General features: G+C 36.3%; 1 protein-coding gene across 1 annotated transcript in view; it reads left to right on the plus strand.

Annotated features, from left to right (window-relative positions):
• The window catches only part of LOC126291671 (uncharacterized), a 244,002-nt gene extending 229,811 nt beyond the window's left edge, over positions 1 to 14,191 (plus strand). The window contains exons 6-7 of the mRNA XM_049985251.1: positions 8,031 to 8,327; positions 13,600 to 14,191. Coding sequence (XP_049841208.1) covers positions 8,031 to 8,317 — 287 coding nt within the window. The 3' untranslated portion in view covers positions 8,318 to 8,327; positions 13,600 to 14,191. The remainder of the gene's footprint in view (positions 1 to 8,030; positions 8,328 to 13,599) is intronic.
• The last annotated feature ends 10,778 nt before the right edge of the window (positions 14,192 to 24,969 follow it).

The raw sequence follows: 24,969 nt of genomic DNA on the forward strand, positions 1-24,969 counted from the left end.
TTCTCCTGGCGATAATACATGGAACTATACTGGCAAATATTTTTACATGTCTGCTTTATTAAGTAGGCATACCATATAAAAAAATCACAGCTGTGTGATTGCAACAGAACACACAATGCACATTAAGAAGAATCTGAGATTTTAGGAAAATTAATTTTTTTGTCAGAAATATAGCAACAGAATAAAAACAATTATTTAATAGAAGTTGTTTCATGTTGTGTCATATTTTACTTGATTATTGGCTGACTTGATATTTGCTGGAAAGTGACTTTATTTTTTCCATACATTTAACAAATTCATTTTTAGTTTTGTGGCATGTGTTACAATAAAATTGTGTTTTGATTTTAGTGTCATGATGGTAATGGTCTAGATTTCTGAGTTCATTCTATTACATAGATGTATGGCAGTGGTATACAGGTAGGATGTAGAGGAACTGTATCATATTTCTGAATTTTACATGAGAAAATATACATGTATTTTTTAGTACAAGTGACTATTTACATGAAAAATTTGTCTTGGTTTCTTGTCCTATAAAATGACAAGCTGATACTGCTTGAAAATTCAACACAAAGATATTGACAGCTTGTAACATTTGGCACAAAATTTAAAAGCTGTATTTTATGTTTACTGAGTATATTTCATAGGTTGTCGTAGTGGGAGACTGAAGTAGGGATTAATATGATTTAAAAAATCTTTAAAGAAAAGAGATCAATATAGAGCCAATTAGACAGGCATAAAATCTGGCACGGTGGGAGTCCTTTGGTGCCAAAGTCATGGAGAGTTAGTGAAATGGCCGGACAGAGGCCAGTGGTACAATAGTTGCGTCACAGGCATTGTGTGGAAACCTTTGTTGGCACCTTCAGGGGATACAGTTCGGCTTCCCACTAGTGGCATTGGGTCAGGGCAGCCAATCAGGAGGGGGAGGTCTCCTCCCACAACAAGTCTATAAATACAGCCCCAGCAGCTCACACGTGTGCAGTATACGACTGGCCACCCAAGTGTTCAGTCACCATGAGATACCCTCTTTCATACAGAGCCGCCATCACTGGCAGTGGTGAGTAGACAAGAACAAATATGTCACGCTTCATGAAAATAATACTGTATCCAATCTTTCATTCCTACATATAATGGAAATGGCCACAACTACTCACACAAGTGTGTCCCCCAGTAGAAAAATTGGCAGAAGTCATCTGTGGTTTTTATTTTTTACGTCCATTTTTTTATTTCTGTTGCAGCTGCTTTTGCTTTGAAGTTCTATCTTATTGCATTTATTTCTACTTTTTTTTCTTTTTACTTGATGCTAATAATGTCTGTCAGTTCTGAAGTGTCATAGATAGTACGATCCAAAATGTCAGACAGTACTAATGTGTTTTTAAATTACCTGTGTCACATTACTTTGCCAACTATGTGGGTACCATTTATACTTGCCTACTGAACTTCCTCTTTGTAATGAGTGAATACTACTTTCTGTTTCTTAAATGTTCTCTGCTAAAATCTGATGTGCATACAGGATTACACTCAGTGACAGTGGTGAAAAGACAAATGCAAATATGTTACACATTGTGAAAATGATACTCTATCCTATCTTTTATTCTTTCATATAATACGGAGTACCCACCACTACTTGCACAGGTGCATCCTGTAGTAGAAAAGATGGCAGAAGTCGTCTGTGCTTTTAGAAGTTCTTCATTTATTACTTCTAATGCAGCTGCTCTTGCTTTGAAATTATGTTATATTTGTTTCTAGTTATTTTCTTTTCCGTAATGCCTATTGGTCCTAAAGTGTCACAAATGGCATGATACAAAAAATTAAGCTGTGTTACATTATACTGGCAGCATACTCCCTCTATATAATGAGTGAACTTAACATTTCATTTTCTTAAATGAACTGTGCTGAAATATAATCTGTTGTGTATATGGGATAACCATCACTGGCAGTGATAAGTAGCCAAGTACAAATGTGGCACCAATCACAAAAATTATACTGTTTCCCATCTTTCATTTCTTCACATAATGTCTTCACATATATATATATGCATCCCATAGTAGAAAAGTAGGCAGATGTCATATGGGCTTTTTGAAGTCTTTCATCCATTATTTCTGTTATAGATGATTTTGTGCTTTGAAGATCTGTCACTTTTTTCTACTACCTTTTTTATTGATGCTAACAATACCCATTAGCTCTGAAGTGTCACTCGTGGCATGATCCCAAATATAAGGAAGTGGTTAAATATTTTTTAATTAGGTGTGTCACATTACATTGGGATCTGTGCGGATAATATTTATGCTTGAGTATTGACATCAGTGACTATACACTGGATGAGTCTGTGTGTGTGAAGTTCCTCAGCACTGAGATGAATGATAAACTAAAATTCTCCCAGCATGTTATAAGTTAACCAAAAAACTTCCAAATATTTCTTATTCTGTAGACATGCAGAAGGGAATGATAATAACTTTCACTTAGTGCATGGTTGACACACAAACTTCTGGGGCAATATTACTAAGGTCGAACAAGTATTTATTTTACAGAAGTGTGAAGGTGAGTAACAGTCTGCTATTCCATCCCATAATTTATCAGTTTTTTTCACCGTATTTTCCACTGAGACAATTAATAGGTTTTTATATCCTGTGATCCTTTTTATCAAATCTTGATCATAATTGGGATCAAACTATGGGCATGGCTGCAACAACTAATTCATTTGTTTCCTGTAAACATCTAATTTACTTTCCTTCTTCATCTGATGTTTGGATCACCACACACACACACACACACACACGGAGAGAGAGAGAGAGAGAGAGAGAGAGAGAGAGAGAGAGAGTAATTTGTACATACTGATGAAGTCACATGGTGAAGACTACTTTTTGTATGAGATTTATCACTATCAGCTATCCAAAACACTGAGTGAAACAACAGCCTCTATATTCTGACTGACACTGAAACTCTCATAGCTCACCTTGTTTGTGAGAAAAAGAAATAGCTACCAATCCAGTGCCAACTTTCTCAAATAGAGGACTCTGTGTTAGGAAAGTAGCAGTAGTCATGCCTCTAAACTGGAGTACAAAGAAGACTTTCATGTAATGTGTTAAAATGAAAAGCTGTGATTAGGATGATAGATGTTATACTTTAGCTACACCATCTTCTTTCATACCAGGAAAAAAGACTTCTCTAATTTTCACACATGAGAGTGGAAACATAGCAGCACTGTACTTTGCACACATTCTAAGTATGTTTTTTTTAAACAAAAACTAAAAAACCATAAATAGTTTTGTTTCTTGTTTAGTGTATTACCAAGTGTACCATTCTTTTTTAAAATTAATCCCAGTCAGTTACTTTATTACATAATTCTGTTTCTTACTCTCTACGTTGGCTCACTCATAGTGTCTCCAAAACAATAAGCAATTATTATTTTATAAAAAACATATATTTTCCATTATGAACTGACTTGAGGCTCATTCTAAGACCATAATCACTCAAATTCTCCACATTAAGATTAATACAACTGCATCTTAAGCTTTTATGTTACAGTCTATTTTAGAGTTCTAATCATATATCCTTTCTCCATGGCCCAGAGACATTTATGAATGAGTGCAAATCATCATCTAGCCAGACATTGAGACTTTCATGTCATGTTCACTATTTAAACAGTCACAAAAGAATATAAAACCACATCTTCCAAACACTGGTGTCTACCTTCTGAGTAAGATTCTAGTAAAAGCGGTAACTTCCCAAAGGCACCACTGTTTACAAGTTTGGTAAGACTCTGTCAGAAGCTTTTGAGTGGTCTAAAAATATTCCTGCTGTTTGGTAACACTCATTTATTTTCACTAACACACAGTGGATGAACTTCACTGTTGCAGACAGCCTTTCTTGGGACCACTTCTGAACCATGCTGAAAATCACCTATAGTGTTACTCTGCTCCTTATGATTTTTAAAATGATTACTTTGCTAAGATTGAGGTTGAGGCAGTTGGTCTGTAGTTACGTGTTAGTGGTAATATACTCATTACAAACACAAATTTATTATGTAGACTAAGGTATATCTACACATATACTACACAAGCCGCAATATGGAGTGTGGTGGAGGGTCCATCACACCAATATTACATATTGTCAGCCTTACTTCAGTTGTGTTTTGAGAGAGGGGAAAAATTACTGTTTGTGTACCTCTGTACGTGTCCTAATGCATCTTATTTTATTCTCATGATTCTTTCTAATGATCTGGCTAGCTATTGCATGCATTTCTTCAATAGACAAGAAGTAACTTTATCCCAGCCTGCTGATCGTTTATTCTTGTAGCTTTTGATTAGCTGCTGAATGTCTCTAATGGCAACAGAAGGTAACTTGCAGAAGTTTAGCTCATTGTTGCTCTCGTATCTATACATTTTCTTCTGCTTCATGCTAATATCACTTTCAAATGGCCTGTATAAAGTGTTCATTAAATTTATTAAAACTTCCTCTGCTGGACCTGGACTGAGACCTATAACCTTTTGACTTTTGAAGGTAATGTTCACTGACTGAGCTGACCATGCATAACTCATGACCTGCCCTCACAACTCCACTTCTACTTCTACATCTACATCTACAAACATACTTTGCAAGCTACCATATGGTATATTTCAGAGGGTACCTTGTGCTGCTAGTAGGTATCTCCTTTCCTGTTCCACAAGCAAATGGAGTGAGGGAAAACATGTTTTTGTACTTCTGCCAGTAATTTTCTTCTAGCTTCCAAGCTTCACAATACTCAATCAGACCTATAGCTTCATCACAATGAACTTTCACCCTGCACTAGAGTATGTAGATTAAAGAGCAGTAGAAGGATATAGGCATGCTATACTCTCTCTCTCTCAGTGATGATTCAGGTGCTAATGGGGGAATCCACTCATGTAAGTGACTTTGGCAAATAGCAGACTGACACAACCTGGTGCCTGGAAACGAGCAGCTCAGAAATGGTGTATCAGCCAGTTGTTAATGTGCTATTGTCATGAGAATCTCTGGAAAGAGGATGAAGGATGGAGAAACCACAAGTAGATGTCAAGCTCTGGAAAACAGTATAGGCAGTCACCTGTGGCAGATATGATGATAGAGTGCAATACTGGTCCAGGAATAATTTTTTCAGAGCACATGGTATTGAACACGGTGTGCCACAACAGATAATCTCTATATGCTCTCACATGGTCACAAGAAAATCGTCAATTATACAACGGGCATGGGATCATCAAGATGGGGTCACTGCAAAGTATCACCTGCTTGGATGAATCACTTTCATTGTTACACCAGACCCATGGTTGTGTCTGATTACGTCATCAACCATGAGAATGGCTCCTAATTCATGTCCTGCATCACAGATGCAGGCTGGTCAAGGCAATATAATGCTTCTGGGGACATTCACCTGGTCTTCAATGGGGCCTGTGCAATAATCAAAGGTATCATTAAAGCTGTTGACTGCATAAAAATTACTGTGGATCATTTGCATGTTTTTGTGCTCAATGTCCCCCACAGTGGCAACGGCATCTTCTAACAGGTTAACTGTGCATGTTAAAAGACCAGAATTGTGCTACATTGGTTTGAGGAGTATGGCAATAACTCGTGATGTGTTGGCCACCAAATGCACCTGCTCTGAACTCGATTGAACAAATTTGGGATGCTATCAACCAGCTTCATGAATGAGATTTTCACTCAGCAGCAGAGTGAGCGCTGATATGAAACTTCCTGGCAGATTAAAACTGTGTGCCGGACCGAGACTCGAATTCGGGACCTTTGCCTTTCGCGGGCAAGTGCTCTACCAACTGAGCTATCCAAACACGACTCACGCCCCATCCTCACAGGTTTACTTCTGCCAGTACCTCGTGTCCTACCTTCCAAACTTTACAGAAGCTCTCCTGTGAACCAGGAGCTTCTGTAAAGTTTGAAAAGTCGGAGACGAGGTACTGGCAGAAGTAAACCTGTGACAACAGGGCATGAGTCGTGCTTGGGTAGTTCAGTTGGTAGAGCACTTGCCCATGAAAGGCAAAGGTCACGAGTTCAAGTCTCGGTCCGGCACACAGTTTTAATCTGCCAGGAAGTTTCAAGCCAGCTTCATGTCCATAAATCACCAGCCCATAATTTATTGGAAGTAAACCAACACCCCACCCCATCCCCTCCCCTCCCCTCCCCTCCCCACTGCCAAAGATCTGCCATACAAAATCACTGCATTGTGTTTCAAAGGTTAACTAACACCCTATTACACTATAAAACTTTGAATGTTTGGTGATCTATAGCTGTAAGATATTTATTGAAGGACATTTTCTGTGCACCATTACCTGCACCTGAAATGTTCATTTGCCAAACCGGTATTCAGATATATATAACCCAGTGTCATTAGCATCTGATACAGAGGAACAAATAGCTCTATGTAAATCAATTTCTATAACATTACAACTGTGTATATATAATAGCAAAAATATAAGTCTACTTGTATTATGTAACTCTGTAGCACTGACATGTGTCAGCTAATACGACAGGATATGAAATCCATCCTATCACTTAGTATGCAGGTTATCATGTATGTTACTGCATTCAGATCTTAGGTAGTAACACTTCTTGATCATGTCTGACATGACACAAGATGTAAACATGGGAATTACAAGTCACAAGGTCTACATTACCTGTCTTTTGTTATTTCTAAGATCATATCTGTATACATATGTGATGTACATTTATAGAATATACGGAATATATATAAGAGCCAAATATATAACATGTCAGGTGTCTATAAAATAACACATGATAAATGTGATAAAATTTATGTTGGGCAAAGAGGGAGAAACATCAAAACACAATTTAGACAATACATTAATCTTGGTGAAACCAATCCTTCAGCATTCAGTGCTCACTTACAGAAAGCATTCTGCCAGCGACATTAATGAAAATATACCATTCTTCCTCAAGCAGAAAAAGGCAGATTATTAAATATCCTAGAATAAATTAAAATATACAAACATACAACAAAACAAGCAAACAACACACTTAATGAACAGTTACAGAATATGATAAATATACAAAAGTTCAACAGTGTTTTAACTTAACAAGTTTAGTTTGGAGTCCCTCCGTACCCTGAATGTAAAATGGCCTAATTTGACATAATATGTTGGATTATTTTACAATTTTATACCCTCTGTGTTTTCTACCTTCACATACCATTTGTCCAAAGATTGTATTTTACATACATATCACACACATTGCCCTGTCAGTTCCTTGTTTAGACTATGTGATGATGATGATGATGATGATGATGATGATGATGATGATGATCGGTTTGAGCAGCACTCAACTGCACAGTCACCAGCGCCCGTACAAAGTCCCAATTTTTACACAGTACAGTTTTTACACAGCCCAATCTAGCCATTCTCACAAATGATGATGATGATGAAATGATGAGGACAACACAAACACTCATTTCCCGGGCAGAGAAAATCTCCAACCCGGCAGGGAATCAAACTCGGCACCCTGTGATTGAGAGGCAGCAATGTTAGCCACTAGACCACAAGCTGCAAACTTGTTTAGACATGTGACAGTTATGTCAGATGTGATCAACACTGTGCCTCTGTCTAATATTTAAATGCAGTAACATACACAACAAGCTGTATGCTATGTGATAAGACGGATTTCATATCCTACTGTCTTAACTGACATGCATATCATTGCTACAGAGTTGCAACTTCTACTGTTATATACACAGTTGTCATGTAGTAGAAACTGATGTACACACAGTTGTTTGTTTCTCTGTATCAGATGCCACTGACTATGGGTTTCAATCGTTAATACCCATTTGGCAAATAAATATTTCAAGTGCAACGCATGGTATATAGAAATGTCCTTTAATAAATCCTATTAAGCCTGTGGTCATAATATTTTGCCTCAGTATATATTCCAAGAAGAATATAAATCTAAACAGAAACTAGAATGCATGTATGGAGATACTGTGGCAAGCTGCTGCAGCCAGCAGTTTTGATTATTGCATTCCTCATTAACTCCCGGCTTTTACTTTTCAGACTGGCCCCTCTACACACCAAGTGGAGCGCTGTACAGGAGGCCCCTGTCAGTGATGATCGACCCCTTCACCATTGAGCCCCTGTCATGGGACCGCCGTGACCCCCTGCTGGACCCGTACCCCCAGATTGGTGCCAAGTACCGCAGGCCTGAGGCGTGGGAATACCCCAGGCACCGGCTGCATGCCCCCCTCCTCTGGGACTACCCGGCCCTGCGCCCCCACGGACAGTCGTACGGATACCTGTGGGCCAAGTCCCGGTCTTGGCTGTCTGACTGGTATAACTTCTAGAGCACTGCAGGCAAGTACCATTGCATTCATTTGACTTGATTCTATCCATCTGCTCCAGATACCATCACTCTTGTGTATGATATTTATTTTTTCTGAGAGTAACATATTATAAGCTTAACATTTTTCTTCAACTAAATATTTAAAGTTAAATTTAATTGCATATGACTCTAAATAACAGATGTATTGCAATATTTTAGAAATATTTGAGAGCAGTAAGCACAAAATATATTTGCTTATCTTTTCATCCAGGATGAATTTTCACTCTGCAGCAACATGTGCACTGATTTGCAACTTCCTAGTAGGTTTAAACTGTGTGCAGGAGCAGGACTCAAATGAGGCCTTTTGCCTTTCAACTGAGCTACCTGAGGTCAACTAACCACTTACCCTCACAACCTTTTCTGCTGGTACTTCCTCTTTTACCTTGCGAACTTCTCAAAAGTTCTCCTGCATGTCTTGCATAACTAGCAGTTCAGGAAGAAAGGTTGTAGCAGGGAAACCAGCTTCTCAACAGCATACGACAAATTTAGAAAGTAAGAGAAGTAGTAATGGGTGAAGTAAAGTTGTGAGGGCAATTCCTGAGTTGTGCTTGGGTAATTTATTTGGCTAAGGTATTTTTTTGTATTGTTGATTTATGTGAAAGTCCTTAGTAAATAGATGATTTGCAGTTTCCATTATAGTGCCAGATTCATTTAAATTTTTGTGCTGCAAATGAAAACATGATTATTTTGTTTTTTTATGAATTAGTTCATTCAGTTTTATCAGACATGTTTTTAATTATAAAATGCTAGTTTCAGCTTTGTAACTTAACATCATTCAGCTTTGTACCTTAACATAATAATCAACTCAGTCTATCTCCAGACTTAAATTGATTCAACAGAATATATATGCTTGCCAAAAATAGTTCAGTACAATTCAAAAATATAAACTGAGTGGTTCAAAAAATTCGTCTTTTTCAAGTAATTTACATACAGTTTAAATTTTTGTATGATTATAAGATGTAAATAAAACTTTTTCAAGTATATACACTTTTATAAGGCGATAAAAAATTTTTTTGTACAACATTGTAATGGTTAATGAACACTGTCTCACCTGTATTATTACACATTTATGATGTTACAACTGGTGTCATTTTTAGAAAATCCTCAAGTTGCTGAGTTATGCTAAAGCCATTACATAAATGGTCTGATTGTCATATACAATGTTAAAAATGAAATCCAGAAACAATGATCACAAACATTCTGCTGCCGCCTGGCAGAAGAATGACGAGCAGGTGTGGCATGCTGTGTACAGTATGGAACATGCCATGTCTGCCCACCATACTTCTGCCAGCCAGTCAACACAGTGTTTGTGGTCACTGTTTCTGAATTTAGTCTTTAACAGACCATTTATGCCATGACTTTAGCACATCTCCACAACCTGAAGATGTTCCAAAATCAATGCCAGTCATAAAATCATAAAGGCGTAATAATACAGGTGATGTGGTGTTCATTAATCATTATTTAGCATCAGCTGTGGTGCTCAACATGATCATGATTATTGTATATTAGGTTTGGATGTGACAGATATACATACACAAGTGTTATTTAAATGAAAACAACTTCAAGAAGAGAGATAAAATACTCCAATTGAACCCAAAGTCACAAAAATTATGAAATGAAGTAATTGATATCACAATGCAATAACAAGTGAAGAGACCGATACCCAATAAAATTAAACCCTATACAGCCTAAAATGACTGTAAAATGTGGGACATGTCATTTATCAATATTTTTACAAACTTTGCAGCTATTAATTGACCTAAGGTTGGTAAGTTATACAACAGAGGAGTTAGCATGGGCTTTGTAAAAAAAAGTACATTTCTGTGTGGGGGACATATTCCATGGATCCACGTGTATAAGTAATTAGCTTGGATGTGCAATGAGTCAATACACAGAGCATAAATATCAGGTTTTGGTATTCTCTAATACTTTGTTGTCAAATTATTTATGGAATATGCCACTGTAGTGCCACATACATTCATAATTTGAAATACTTTGTTATATCAAGTTTATGTTTACATATACACATGTCTCATCTTAATGATAATTAATTGTCTGCTGTACTTTACAAGAATGCATTCAACTAAATCTGTTGGAATTCTTGTAAATCAAATCATAGTTATTTTGTTTCAGCATTGATTAAAATAATTCATATATGAATTTTGTAAAATTTTATCTCATGGCTGCAGTGTTCTCCCATTCTTTCAACCACCATTACTTCATTGTATTAACATATCACATAACAAACATACAGAAACTGTATGGATGTGATCAGTGAGGTGAACAAAATTGAATGAGGCAAAATTCCAAGTAATGTTGACTGACTCATTGAAAAGATGGAAAAAATTCTGAAAAATTGTCACACGTAGTGTGAAATGATTTGTCCAAACCTAAGAAAATAGATTATAATGACATTTAATGCACCTTTGAATAGTGCTTAAAATCATGTATAGCAAATGAGGCATGTGAAATGTTTCATTTCTCTCTTTTTAGACAAATCATTTCACAGAACAGCTCACCATCCTTTTTTCATAAAACAAGAAATATAATATATTCAAATATTAAATTATTAAGAGTAGACAGCCAAGAGAAAGAAGAATATTTTGGTTTATGCTATAATCTGATATTTTTTATATATATATTTTTTTCAATATGAAAGAAAGAATTGCACTATTTCTATACTGCTGTAACTTTCCCCATATAACTAATTACATTTTTCTTAATTACCTTTATTATTTACAAGCAACTAGACCTCACTCTGGTCAGTTTCATACCCCATGTGTCCATTTACCTTTCTTCATTTAATTATGAAAATCCAGACAAAAATTTTTCCTCAGATCACTAATTAACTTTTTCTTTATTTCCCTGACTTTCAAGCAATTAAAACTTTTTTTGGAAAAACTAGCCCACACTCTGGTCAATGTAATACTTCATTTGCCCACTTCCAAATCTTCATTTGGCTGTGAAAACTCAGACAAAAATCGATTGTGTAATTTCTAGGGAGCATCCCTTTCATCCTGGGATCTGATTGACTTGCTCTTCCTTTTTTATTTTTGCCAATCTATTTCTCCTCCCCGAGGAAGGAACTGAAAACTAGAATAAAGTTAAGTATTTTTATATGTACCTGAAGGTAAGTAATAGCCAGAGATTCTGTATCATAATTTTAGATTTCTCATGTGAATTTTCCTTTTGATAGCGTTGCATTCTCACTCAGTTACTCTGTTATTAGTATACAGGTTTCTACTTGTTGAAAAAAAGTAGTAATTGACCTGAAGAGTGGATGTTCTTATTTGACTGCTTGCTTCCAGATAATCTCTACAAGGCAGAACTTTGTTTACATTATTGCAGCTGCACCAGTTTCTCGAAATTTACACTTACTCTATACAACCTTCCTACAATCCATTAATCATTTACAGTGTGTGATATGATTAATGCACAAATGTATACTAGTACATAAATGTGTTAGTTGAGATGTCATATACACTTTGTAGTAAATATACCATGCGTCGCACTTGAAATATTTATTTGCCAAACTGGTATTAAGGTGTAAAACCCATAGTCAGTGGCATCTGATACAGAGAAAGAAACAGCTGTGTGTACATCAGTTTCTACTACATGACAACTATGTATCTAACAGTAAATAGTTAAATATTTATTGAATTTTCATTCAAACACAAAAAATTCTTATGGTTATGGTGTAATAATGGTTTACAATGCCAAAAATTTAACAAATCTACAAAAAGAGATATCAATGATGAAGGCACCCACTTCTTTTGGAAGCATACAATAATTAATCTCCTCAGAATAGATGATATCTACTTAGAAACATTTATCTCAGAGCACATGAATCCATCATTTAGTTTTTGAAGCGAAGCAAAGTTGCCCCTGATACTGGTGATGAAACACCATCAACAAATATATTTACTGAGTTGTAAGTGTAAGTATCCAAATCTGTAGACCAGTCTCATCTTACATTCTTCACAACAGAAGATTCGCCAATGCTAACACCATTTATGGAAAGTCATTCCATGCATCATAAAAGAATATGATTATGCCATTATTTTTGCATTCCTATCAACACTATGAACACGTAGCTGCCATTATTTAAATTCTTTTCAGTTTCTATTGCATCTATCATAGTTTTTATGTTTCTTCTCCTTTTACATTGTTGTTGTTGTTGTGGTCTTCAGTCCTGAGACTGGTTTGATGCAGCTCTCCGTGCTAACCTATCCTGTGCAAGTTTCTTCATCTCCCAGTACCTACTGCAACTACATTCTTCTGAATCTGCTTAGTGTATTCATCTCTTGGTCTCCCTCTACGATTTTTACCCTCCATGCTGGCCTCCAATGCTAAATTTGTGATCCCTTGATGCCTCAGAACATGTCCTACCAACCGATCCCTTCTTCTAGTCAAGTTGTGCCACAAACTTCTCTTCTCCACAATCCTATTCAATACCTCCTCATTAGTTACGTGATCTACCCACCTAATGTTCAACATTCTACTGTAGCACCACATTTCGAAACATTTAACTTCTGGCAAATGATAAGAACTTGAGTACTCTTTTATAATGAGGTGAGTCATATTAGCACATAAAAAGGTCCACGGGATAAGAAACATTATTATTATTATTATTATTATTATTATTATTATTATTATTATTTCTTTCCTTTCTCAGACGTTATGTCTGGTTAAAAATGGAAAGTGACCCAGACCTTGATCAAGCGTGACTTCCTTTTAACTGTACGGTATATGTTACATTGCATTTAGGAACTTCCGGGTAATTGAACATGTATCAATAGTTACAGATTTCTGTGGTTGTATATATGCATTTGAATGTAGCTGTATTGCGTTGATGTACTGGTGGATATTGTGTGGTATGACTCCTGTAGTTGATAGTATAATTGGTATAATGTCAACTATATCCTGATGCTACATGTCCTTGACTTCCTCAGCCAGTTGGATGTATTTTCCAGTTTTTTCTCCTGTTTTTTTCTGTATATTTATTGTGTTGGGTATGGATATTTCAATTAGTTGTGTTGATTTCTTCTTTTTATTGGTGAGTATGATGTCAAGTTTGTTATGTGGTGTTGTTTTATCTGTTATAATGGTTCCAGTATTATTATTATTATTATTATTATTATTATTATTATTATTATTATTATCATCATTATCATTATCATGATTGGTATTGAGTCTTACTGCTGACCAATAAAAAGTATCTGAATATTTTTTTAAAAATTACAGCTGAAGCTACAAACTCTGCATGGAGGAGATGAAAGAAGAAAAAGTGATGACTACAGTTAACTCTCTTCCACGCAAGATCACATCTTCGGTAGTCTCAGTGTTTACCACCAACTGTGATTATTTTTTAATTCTGTGTCACATACAGCCTCTTATTATTTTTTTTGTTGCTTCATCCCAATAATCTATGTGAACTGACGGAAAAGTAACATCATGTCAGAAATTCAGAAACACCCATGTATATAAAATGCACTGCCTCTTCTAATATTCTTATATTTTATATTTTTCATAAAATCATGGTAAGATCAAATAAACACTCATCACAAAAAAATCATTCTGTACATGCCAGTCTTGAAATGGGACTGGATGATGTGCACCATAAATCACAGTCAAAACTTACATTTTACATTGACAGTAAGTAAATGTCCACAAGTTCTGTCAGGTTTCATCTTCTAATTCATTAACATGTCATGCTTTCATTGTATTATTTCATTATGAAACTTTACAACTGCATACAATAAGCTGTATAACATACATTTTTGTAAATATCTTGCATATTTATTGTATGTAATGCAAATAAAAATATTTTTCAAAATTGTTTTTCTTCATTTTATGTCCATACCATTTTCAGGCAAAACTGTAATAATAAAAAAAAGTGGGGGGGGGGGGGGGGGTGAGAATTAGAATGGACAGCTCGTCAATTACTGTGTTATTAAAGTAGGTCATAGAGTAGATGTGAGATCTTATTGTTGCTTAGCTTGATATCCTACAAACTATGGAATACTGTCATACTGAAACATTAACTTTGGTGTCTTTATGAAGATTTAGAAAATATTTTTTCTTGACTCAGGCAAACATTATGACCTTGTTAATGGAGCTGCTCAACAAATGTCTTTGATGCTAATTTACGTCAGCAAGTTTTTAGATCTCACTACTGGAATGCATCAGCCCTGGTCTGATAGAATTGGATAATACGAGGCGTGTTTTTTTAAGTAATGTCGGTTTGAACATAAGTACACAATGAAAGGTTGTTTCAAAAAAGTAAATTTATTTTCATAAAGTACATACTTCACTCTATTTTTCAACATTGTTGCCAAGTTTTTTAAAACCTGTATCACACCTCGCAACCAATTTTAAAATACCTTCTCCATAAAAACTTGCCACCGGCTCTGATAACCAAGAGTTCACTGCCGTTTTCACATAGTCATCATCATTGTAATGGTTGCCACTGAGGTGTTGTTTGAGATGGAGCAACAGATGGTAATCGCTCGGTGCAAGATCAGGACTGTAAGGTGGGTGGTCTAAAACTTCCCAGCCAAAAATGTCCAATAAATCACCAGTCAGAACTGCAGTGTGAGGTCTCGCATTGTCATGGAGAAGGGCAATTCTCTGTGTCAGCATGTCGCATCCGTTGTTTTGAATCACTCTGCGTAGCTTTCTCAGGGTTGGGAAATATGCTTCTGCATTGATAGTGGTTCCTCATTGCATGAGGTTGACCAACAAAACACAATGCCTATCCCACGTGTGTGTGTGTGTGTGACCCATGTTTCATCTCCAGTTATGATCTGACTCAAGAAGCCATCACCTTCTTCACAATAATGAGTCAAGAACTTCATCGCACACTAAAATCTTTGGTTTTTGTGGTCCTCTGTTACGAGTTTTGGGACCCGATGGGGGCACAGTTTCCTAAACTTGAGATTTTCAGAAACAATGTTGTAAAACACTGATCTCGACACATCTGGAAATTCATTTGAGAGACCTGTTATTGTGAAGCACCTGTTCTCACGAATCCTCAGTTCAAATGAAGCCATCAAATCGTCTGTAACCAAAGAAGGGCGACCGGAGCGGTCCTCATCATGGACATTGTCACAGCCACCTTTGAATTCTCATACCCACTTATGCACTTTGCTTTCACTCATAACAGTATCACCGTACACTTCGCAAATCTGTGGATGAATTTCTGCAGCAGACAGGTTCCTTGCTGACAAAAAACGTATCACTGAGTAAACCTCACATGCAGTGGGTGAGTTCATAGTCTTAAACATTTTAAAGCACAGAACAGAACCGTACAGGTTAGCTACAGAGCTGAAACTGAGCACAGTTGTTTTCAAGGCGTGCCGGTACACGACACAAACACTCATTGTGGTATTCAAGCGAACTACTAGTGTCTACAACAAAACGGACCTTACTTAAAAACTCGCCTCAAATATATCTATGGGATTTCTTAATGTTAGCACTAAAATGGTGGGATTGGTATTAGCTTTCTTGAACATTGTGCATGGAGATACTTGTAGATCCAGGACAAAATTCACTGTTGGATAAGATGGCTGGGAATAACTGCCTTAGCTAACAACATTGTTATTGAATGTTTAACTCTTTCACAGATATTGACGAGTTAACTTGTCATGCTCCTCCTCTCCCCAGGACACTGTGGACAAGTTTAAGCATGGCCTCTGGGTTTTTCTTGTCTGCTACTGACAAGTTAACTTCAGCTTCCTTGCTTTTCGCCGAGTGCTAATGACAAATGTCCCCAACCCATCACATACATATGCTGTTGTCGATTTTAGGCATACAGTGGATTTTCTGCCCCATACCACAGTAGCTTTCCACAGTTCTGGTTGAGTACATTCTCTGTTGTGATATCATTTTGCTGTATTTGACTTCACTTTATGTCTTACTGTTCATCATGACTGGCATCATGATGATTTTCTTATCAGTTCCTCTATTGAGGAAGAGATCATGGTGACATGAAGAGTCTCACAGAGAATGTCTTATTCAATATCAACATAAGTGATAACTCCTCCACAGATTCTGAATTGTGTGTGTCTACTGCTGATGGTAAAGGCCTTAATGGCCGAAAGCTATAATTGTGTGAATCTTTTTGTTGTGCCTATCGCGACTCAGCATCTCTGCTATATGGTGAGTAGCAACTTTCCTTCTCTGGTATTGGTACATTCCGCCCTGGATTTTCCATTGCTTGAAGTTTCCATCTATTTATGATATACCAACAAAAAAAAATATTTGTACAGCTTGATTTCCATTGCACTGAAGACTTATTGCAAAACTGCACATAAAATGTATCATTTCTGTGCATTTCAGTAGACTGTTAAGGCCAATACAAGTCTTGACTGTTGCCTATGGATGAGTTGTTGTGCCAGAAAACACACAAGAATGGATGAACATATTGGATTATGTATGCCCAATTTCAAAAATTATATCAAAGTAATGAAATATTACTAACAGCGTGACAGAGCGCTGTATTGTACATCTCCAAGGGACAAGATGTTACCACAAATTTAAGAAAGCATTGCCAAATTTTTAACAGCATTAGAGCTGTTTCATGGATGTAATGTTTGCAAAGTAAACTCGTGCATATTGTAGATACTGAAACTGTCATTCTCTGTGACTAAGCACTTCCCTTAGTCTAGCAAAAAATTGATCATGAAGCTGCTAAATAAGTCTCATGATACAAAAAAAGTCACCTCACAATTTTTTTAATGTGGTTCGCAATGAGTTCCAATACCTGAGAATGATGTTATGGACAATCAGTATATTTTTTTCACCACAGTAGCAGACACTTATGGTTACAAAAATACTGTAAAGGAGAACTTTATTATTAAGAGCTTTCATCCCTGATGTGCAACAAAATAGTATAATCTGTACATGTACAAAAAGTGGCTGACAATGTGTGATCCAATAATATTTGTTTAACTAAAATCAAATTACAAACTTCAAGCACACTGAAATAGCTGTGTGTCAGCAACTGCTGTTAATCAGTACAACGAAAAAACCATTCCAAAGTTGCAAATTTCACTTTTTTTTGTATTCACTCAATGACTGGCTTCGGACCAGAACTCATTTTCAGATCATCGTAACATAGTCAAAAATGGTATTACTGAAAATGCAGAAACCATATCAAAAATGTGCAAATGAACAGTTACAGTGCATACACATAACTTTTGTACTTATCTGTGTGCACATTTTTGACACGATCTTTGCATTTTCGGAAATACTATTTTTGACTATGTTACGATGATTTGAAAATGGGTCCCAGCCTAAAACTAGTCATCAAGTCAATAAAAAATAAAAGTGAAATTCGCAACTTTGGACTGGTTTTTTAATTGTAATAAAATCAAATTTCTTAATTTCTTTGCTTAACAGCACAAAGACACATGGAACACAGTTTTGTATTATCAAGATGTAGCTATGAAAAAGTACTGAACAACTAATGTGATATGAAAGAGATATTATCTATGAGAATGGGTTACTGAAATTGCATCAGAAGCTATTGAAGGAATAGCCAATCTTTAAATTTAAATATCTGCAGATTTGTAACAACCATTAATTTGAAGCCAACACTCGAAGTCAGAACCAAATTTTTACATCTACAACATTGTCCCTTCCAATGGTGACAAATCTTAAAGAGTTACAGAAGGAGACATTGCAGAAAGTGCTCCAGAAATATTCAGCACTGGGTGAAGCAGACAACCCAGTCAGCCCCAGCATTGGTGGAAGCCCAGTTGTGTGCTCCGCAGTGCACATAGACGCCTTAGACAATAAAGACACAACACTCAGATTAACATGCGGCAAACACATCTGCAGCAGCCAAATGATTAAAGACACATATTGTATCATGATGAAGAGAAAGCAGTGACTCTCAGAATATTGGGTACATCATTCAGAGATAGGACATACACAAGTAAAGTGTTACACTGGTACAGGTAATGTTAACAGACTGCAATTATGGTGTACCCAGCTTGGTTTCCTCTTGTGTGTGCTGCAGTTGGTAAGTGTGCATGATGATTCATGGGCCAATTGTCAGCAGTCAGTGAGAATCACTGAAAGTAATTATTTCTTTTGGCTCTTCTTATATGAAGAGTGGGAAGAAAACTACATGTGCTGAAAGACTGACATGTAGCGAAGCCTGAGGCCTAGATTAGGTAGGAATGTGACAAATTTGTTGTCACTTGGCAAAGGCAACGACTTTCAACACAAAAATATTATTATCGTAATACACTGATGTGTTGCATAGCCTGAGATATATGTTTGTCATTGCAATCACCTACCTGTATGCCTTATTTCCAACTTTGTCAATGATGCGGTTAAATTCTAATCAGGATAAAATAATAGCTAACTTTATTTATGAACCATAGGAAATTACAAACAGGCTTTCTGATTGGCTACTGAGAACCGACTGATGATTCGTATGGTGTTCACTCCTTATGCAACTGCAGCATATTGCAAGAGCCACATATACCCCAACTGCACTTCCGCAACTGTATAATGCAAGGAAATGGTTGCCAGTCTTTGAATAATTTTGGACAACTGAGAAACATGTCTGAGAGAAAATCTGCAAACTTTATCTTGAATGCTAATGAAGACTGGTGGATGAGTTAAAGTACTCAAGCTCTATCCAGCACAGACTGCAGCAGGGAAAGAACCATTGCAGAGAAAATGCTTTGCCTTTTTCTTGCAGTTCATCCAATCTACACATGCTTCAAACATTGAACATTTACAAAATTATAAATGACACAGTGTGATAAAGTTCTATTGAATTCTTGTGTTTTTCTAAATGAAAGATCAGTAAAAGTGCATTTAAAGTATACCTGCTCTTCTGTCATGTGTTACAGCTGTTAACTGTTCACAGAATTATGAGAAATGAACACCTACAAATCATCAGTCAATTGTCAGCAGCCAGTCAGAATGCTCCTTCATGATTTCCTATTGTTCATAAATAAAGTTAATTATTATTTCATTATATCAGGTAAAAATTCAACTATATCATCTGAATTATCATCAAAATCACAAATGAGACATCCAAGTAGGTTACTCCAACGAAAAAAATATATGTCAGTCTATGCTACATATTAGTTTATTATGGAAATCCTGTTTATGTGTTTTAATTCATTGGCTTCACCAACTCACAACAAAATTGGTGCATTCCAACCTGCTGTACGGGTCAGTCTTTCAGCACATCTAGTTTTTTCACACTTTCCACATCAAAATCAAATGTCATTAATTACCAACTTTCTCCACTGAATGCAAAAATATTTGGTGATGCTGACCTACATAGGAAGAAACAATCGTCATAATAAAATAAGGGAAATGGGAGCTCACACGGAAAGATATAGGTATTCATTTTTTCTGCTTACTGTACAAGATTGGAATAATAGAGAATTCTTTATGAAGGTGGTTTGATGAACCCTCTGCCAGGCACTTAAGTGTTATTGCAGAGTATCCATGTAGATGTAGATGCAGACCATGTTCCACCAAAAGAAAACATTATATCTGGTGACTCTCATTAACTACTGACAACTAACGCACAATCCATCATATTCACTACCCATCGTTTATCATGCACTTACCATCTGTAGCATGCAACTGAAGAGCTGGATACAACAGAACTGTACTTAAGCCCAAAGATCAAGTATGGGCATGCGGTCTGTATTAATCATTTGCTTCAGGATGAAAGCTGTGGGTCAAGCCAGTCAAGTAGATGATGTCTTTTCTGGAGTCAATACACAAAAAATATTTGTTTTGCAAACACGAAATGTGAAGATCATGATACAATTGCCGCCAGAAAAACAACCTACCAAGTCAGTCTTCAAAGAAATGGGAGTATTGACTGTACATGCAAATTGAAGGCGGAGGGGGAGAAAGGAAAGGAAAGAGAAGGGACTATTGATGTCAGCTGCATCAAGACTTTATGCACATTTTTACTCATCACTGCTGATTCCACATGAAGTCCCAATGCAGTTGACATCAACAGTCCCTTCCTTTTTCTTTCCTTTCACCTCCCTCCACCTCAATTTTATATACTGTGTGTCACCACTGTGGATTCCATGTGATGTCTGTTCTTTCAGATGTGTCTGAAACTACAGACATCACACATTTGTATAATTATTATCTGTCCAGTGCATGTACATCTAGAGACTGATTCACGAGTAAATAAGAATCTCCTGGCAATGTGAGGCACATAGCCAGCACACACTGCAATAAATTTCCTTGTTCAGTGTAAAATAATGTGAACTCCTTCAGAAAGAGTGTTATCTAAAATAGCTGCAGCATTGTTTTTATACATCAGAGAGAGGGACTTATTCTTCGAAATGAAAAACCATTTCACAAGGAGTACCCCAAGGCTCTGTCTTAGGTACCATTCTGTTTTTGTTTTACATAAATGATCTGCCACTTAATATTGAGTGTCATTCAGTTTTATTAGCAGATGGCACATCTTTAATCATTGAAAGTAACATTACAAATCAAATTCCACAAACTGTATTTAGTACTTTAGAAAACTTAGATACCTTGTTTGATTTAAGTGGGTTAAAATTAAACATGGAAAAAACTCAGTTAATGCAATTTAAAACAAAACAAGCAAAATTAAATGATATTCATGTCAATCACAGAAACCAGGATTAGCAGGAAGCTAGCTGTGTGAAGTTCCTAGGAATGCAACTATATAAAAATCTATCATGGGGGTCACACATACAGTAACTTGCCAAACAAATTAAATAGCCTAGCATATGCAATGAAAATATAGTACAATGCTACCAGTATGGGCATAAGAAAAATAGTATATCACAGCTTCTTTGAGTCAGTAATAAGATACGGAATTGAATTCGGGGGTATCTCAAACCGTATGTGTCGGATACTAAAACTTCAGAAAACCATCATTAGAAATATGCGAAATATAACGCAAAGAAAATCATGTCACCCACTCCTAAAAAATCTGAGTATACTAAGTGTTCCTTCATTATACATATATGAGCTGATTATTTTGTGCACAATAACCCTGATTTATTTGCAGCGAATCATTTTCAACACAATTACAACACCACTCACCATTTAAAACTTTATGCTCAAACTCTGCGTTTATGGGTATGAAAATTTATAACGAAGTAAAAGAAAGAGAATTGCTCAGCATAAATTTAGAAACACTGAAAAAATACTTATGTGAGAAACTAGTACAGAAATGTTACTATTCAGTAGAATAATTCATAAATGACAACCTGAAAATTTGAGCAGGAGAGAGCAAGTACTAAGGACTGTTAATCTTAAAAGTTTGTTACTTTTTGAAGAAAACTTATTAACTGCTTAATTAATTATTCAGTACTGTATATTATGTTCCTGGTATTATAAGGAAAATTGTAAACCAGTTTTTGTGTTTTGATGAGTCTTCTGTACTTTTAAGTCAATGGCTTGAAATTGTATGTTATTAGACAATAAACTTCTACTTCTGCTGAACTTAGGGAGATCAATTTATGTCACATGCAAGTGCATCCATACCCAGGGGCAAACAGGTGCTACAAGTGCCCCACCCCTAGCCATCAGAGAAAGAAAAAAGATAGTGTGCTCAGGAGGTTTTCTTTCAAGTAAATGATTTAAAAGTAGGTATTATGCAGGCTTTTAACAGGATCAGAACTGGAACATTTTTACGGCTACTTACAAGTCACCTTTCCTCTTCCAAAACATTAAAAAACACTCCATACCCCCAAAGCTAACCCTTCCTCCCATTACAAACTATCATATGCTATCATATGGGTGTCTTTGGTCACATATAACTTTAATTTTGTCCAAAATTTATTTCTCTCTCTCTCTCTCTCTCTCTCTCTCTCTCTCTCTCTCTCTCTCTCTCTCTCTCTCTCTCAGTCTCTCTGCCCTTTACAAAACACACTTATATTTGAAAATAATACAGGGGTCACTGTTTACAAATTATAGTAACAAAACTGGGTATAGAATATTGTCAATGTACCTCTGTACCCTAAGGGGTCATGCTACAAAAAGAAATTTCACCCCAGATCAGCACTCCTGGTTGTCTGACCGCAAGTTAACAGTCAGGTTGGTATCCCACCAATGGCTATGGCACTTTCAGACATGTCTTTGTCCACTAATCTCACTGACTGTAGTATAATTGTCTTCAACGATGAGTCCCACACCGATGAGCAGCAAAGGCATGTCTGAAGATGCCTTGGATGGTGTTGGGATACCAACCTGACTGTGAGCCACCATACAGCCTGACAACCAGGAGTGATGGTTTCTCGTACCATTTTACTTAATAGCAGGACCCCTTTGGTCACCACATGCAGCACCCTTACAAAACAGCAGTACATCAACGATATTCTATAGCACATTGTGTTTCCTTTCATGGTAAGTCATCCTGTGCTTATTTTAGCAAGATAATTCCTGCCCACACACAGCAAGAGCTTCCACTGCTTGTCTTCATGCTTGCCAAACCAAACCTTGGCCAGCACATTCACAAGATCTCTCTCCAGTTGAGATCATTTGGAGCATTACAAACATGGCCCTCCGATCATCTCAAATTTTGACAATCTAATATGCCAATTGGGCACAATTTGGCAAGATATCCCTCAGGAGGGTATCCGGCAATTCAATCAATTGATGCCGAGCCAGATAACAGCTTGTGTAAGTACCAGAGGTAGACCAACATGTTACTGACTTGCTCAATTTGTGAAGCTCTTTTCCTTCAATAAATCATCCAATTTTCCTCAAATTGTTACAGTTTGTTTGTTTGTACATTGACATCACATCTACCGATTTCTGCCTATTTGGATAATTCTTTTGCAGTGCATTGTTTTCTTTGTGTTAGAGTTTGTTAATGACCTGCCAGACAATATTAATAGAACACACAGACTTTCTGCAGATGATATGGTTGTCTATATTGAAATTCTGTCTGAAAAGAGCTACACAAGTGTTCAGTAAGATCTTGATATAGTTTCAAAGTGGTACAAAGATTGACAACACATTTTAAGTGTAGTGGAATGTAAGTTTTGCAGATGTAGGTGTAGAAGGCTCTTCATGCATCATAATCTAAATTTTTGCATAGTAAAATTTGGCTCTGATGTAACATATCAGACACACAATATAAAAATGCTTGAAAACACAGCTGCCTCTTATTTGGGGTGGATTAATGGGTTCTCTGGATGATAGTTAACTTGCTTACTATTTGACACTTCTTTGAAAAGAGAGCTGAAGTATCACAGTGAATGTGCAAGACTGAAATAACCTGTAAAGAGTAATTTGTTTTACCCAAAAGACGATGTTTTATAATATGAATGAACTAAACCATAGATACAAAAGCATCACTAACTCAAAAGATGCTTTGCCTTGGCAAAAGCGAAGTCCAAATTTTATTTTAGTCCATTGAATCATAATGAGAATTGGCCTTCAGAATCATTGGAAATTGTACAAATGATCATTCAGTTCTCATGACGCTTAGTAATTCTAATGTAGGGTTTGGCTCATGACATAAAAATGACATCTCAAGCCCATACAATAGAAAAAGCCATATTAGCCAAAGGTAGGCAGTTGTGGGCAATTCTGGAGAGTTTTCAGTGAGTTAGGCCAGTGGCAGGAGCAACAGTTTTGGATGATTCGATTCCAACAAATAGCATGGTGTCAATACTGACAACACAATATATTGACAACACCACACTGAAGTAGAACATTTTGTGTTTGTTTTGTGTTGAATAATAATAAACAAATATTATGCAGTATTTAGGGCTGTTTTTTATAATTTTAAAAACACTTTAAACATTACCTGAAGGTGCAGACCTGCAACCTTACATAAATAAATGATCACAAGATAACAGACAAGAATCCAGGGTTTCATACAAATTTTGTGTGCTGACTCCAAATTCTCTATAGTAGATTAAGGTGTTTTCTTAATCTATACTAGCATATAAAGACAAGTTGTTGTTTAACCTAAAATATCTAAAAATACTTGACTGATTTGCTTCAAATTTTTACTTGATACCCTACACTGGCAAAGACTATAAATTTATTTAGTTTATAAAATAGATCTGTAATACATAAAATAGAGACATTAATACCACATATCTTGGAAAGTTCTTGCCCAATTTACTTCAATTTTTTAGACAATCCTTGAACATTTGGATATATGTACAGGATGAATCACCTAAAACTTTCACTGCAAATATTGTGGCAGTGGAAAGTGCACATCAACATGTGTGGTATCCACAGAATGGATTGTTAGTCACGGTCTCGTATTGCTAGCCATCGACAAGTTGTAGTAATACTTAGAAAGTGTAATTTGTGCAAACATACACTTTCTTAAATGGAACAACACCTATTGATATTAACAGACTGAAAGTATGGTAAATAAGAAAGTCACTGGTGTTTGCTGCAGGATTCTAGTGTGAGTTGTTTACAGAATACTATGTTTTGAAAAGTTTCCACAATTGTACAAGAACTGTGGTAGCACACACTAAATAACAAAACAAGTGCATACACTAGTTATATGGATTCTGACCAGTAACTAGACTGTCGACCACCATAGGTTGTATTGAAAACCACTATCGGCAGTGGCAATACACGCTTCCAGCCGCATATGGA

This window comes from Schistocerca gregaria, chromosome 9 (genome assembly GCF_023897955.1).
Source record: "Schistocerca gregaria isolate iqSchGreg1 chromosome 9, iqSchGreg1.2, whole genome shotgun sequence".
Classification (NCBI taxonomy): Eukaryota; Metazoa; Arthropoda; class Insecta; order Orthoptera; family Acrididae; genus Schistocerca; species Schistocerca gregaria.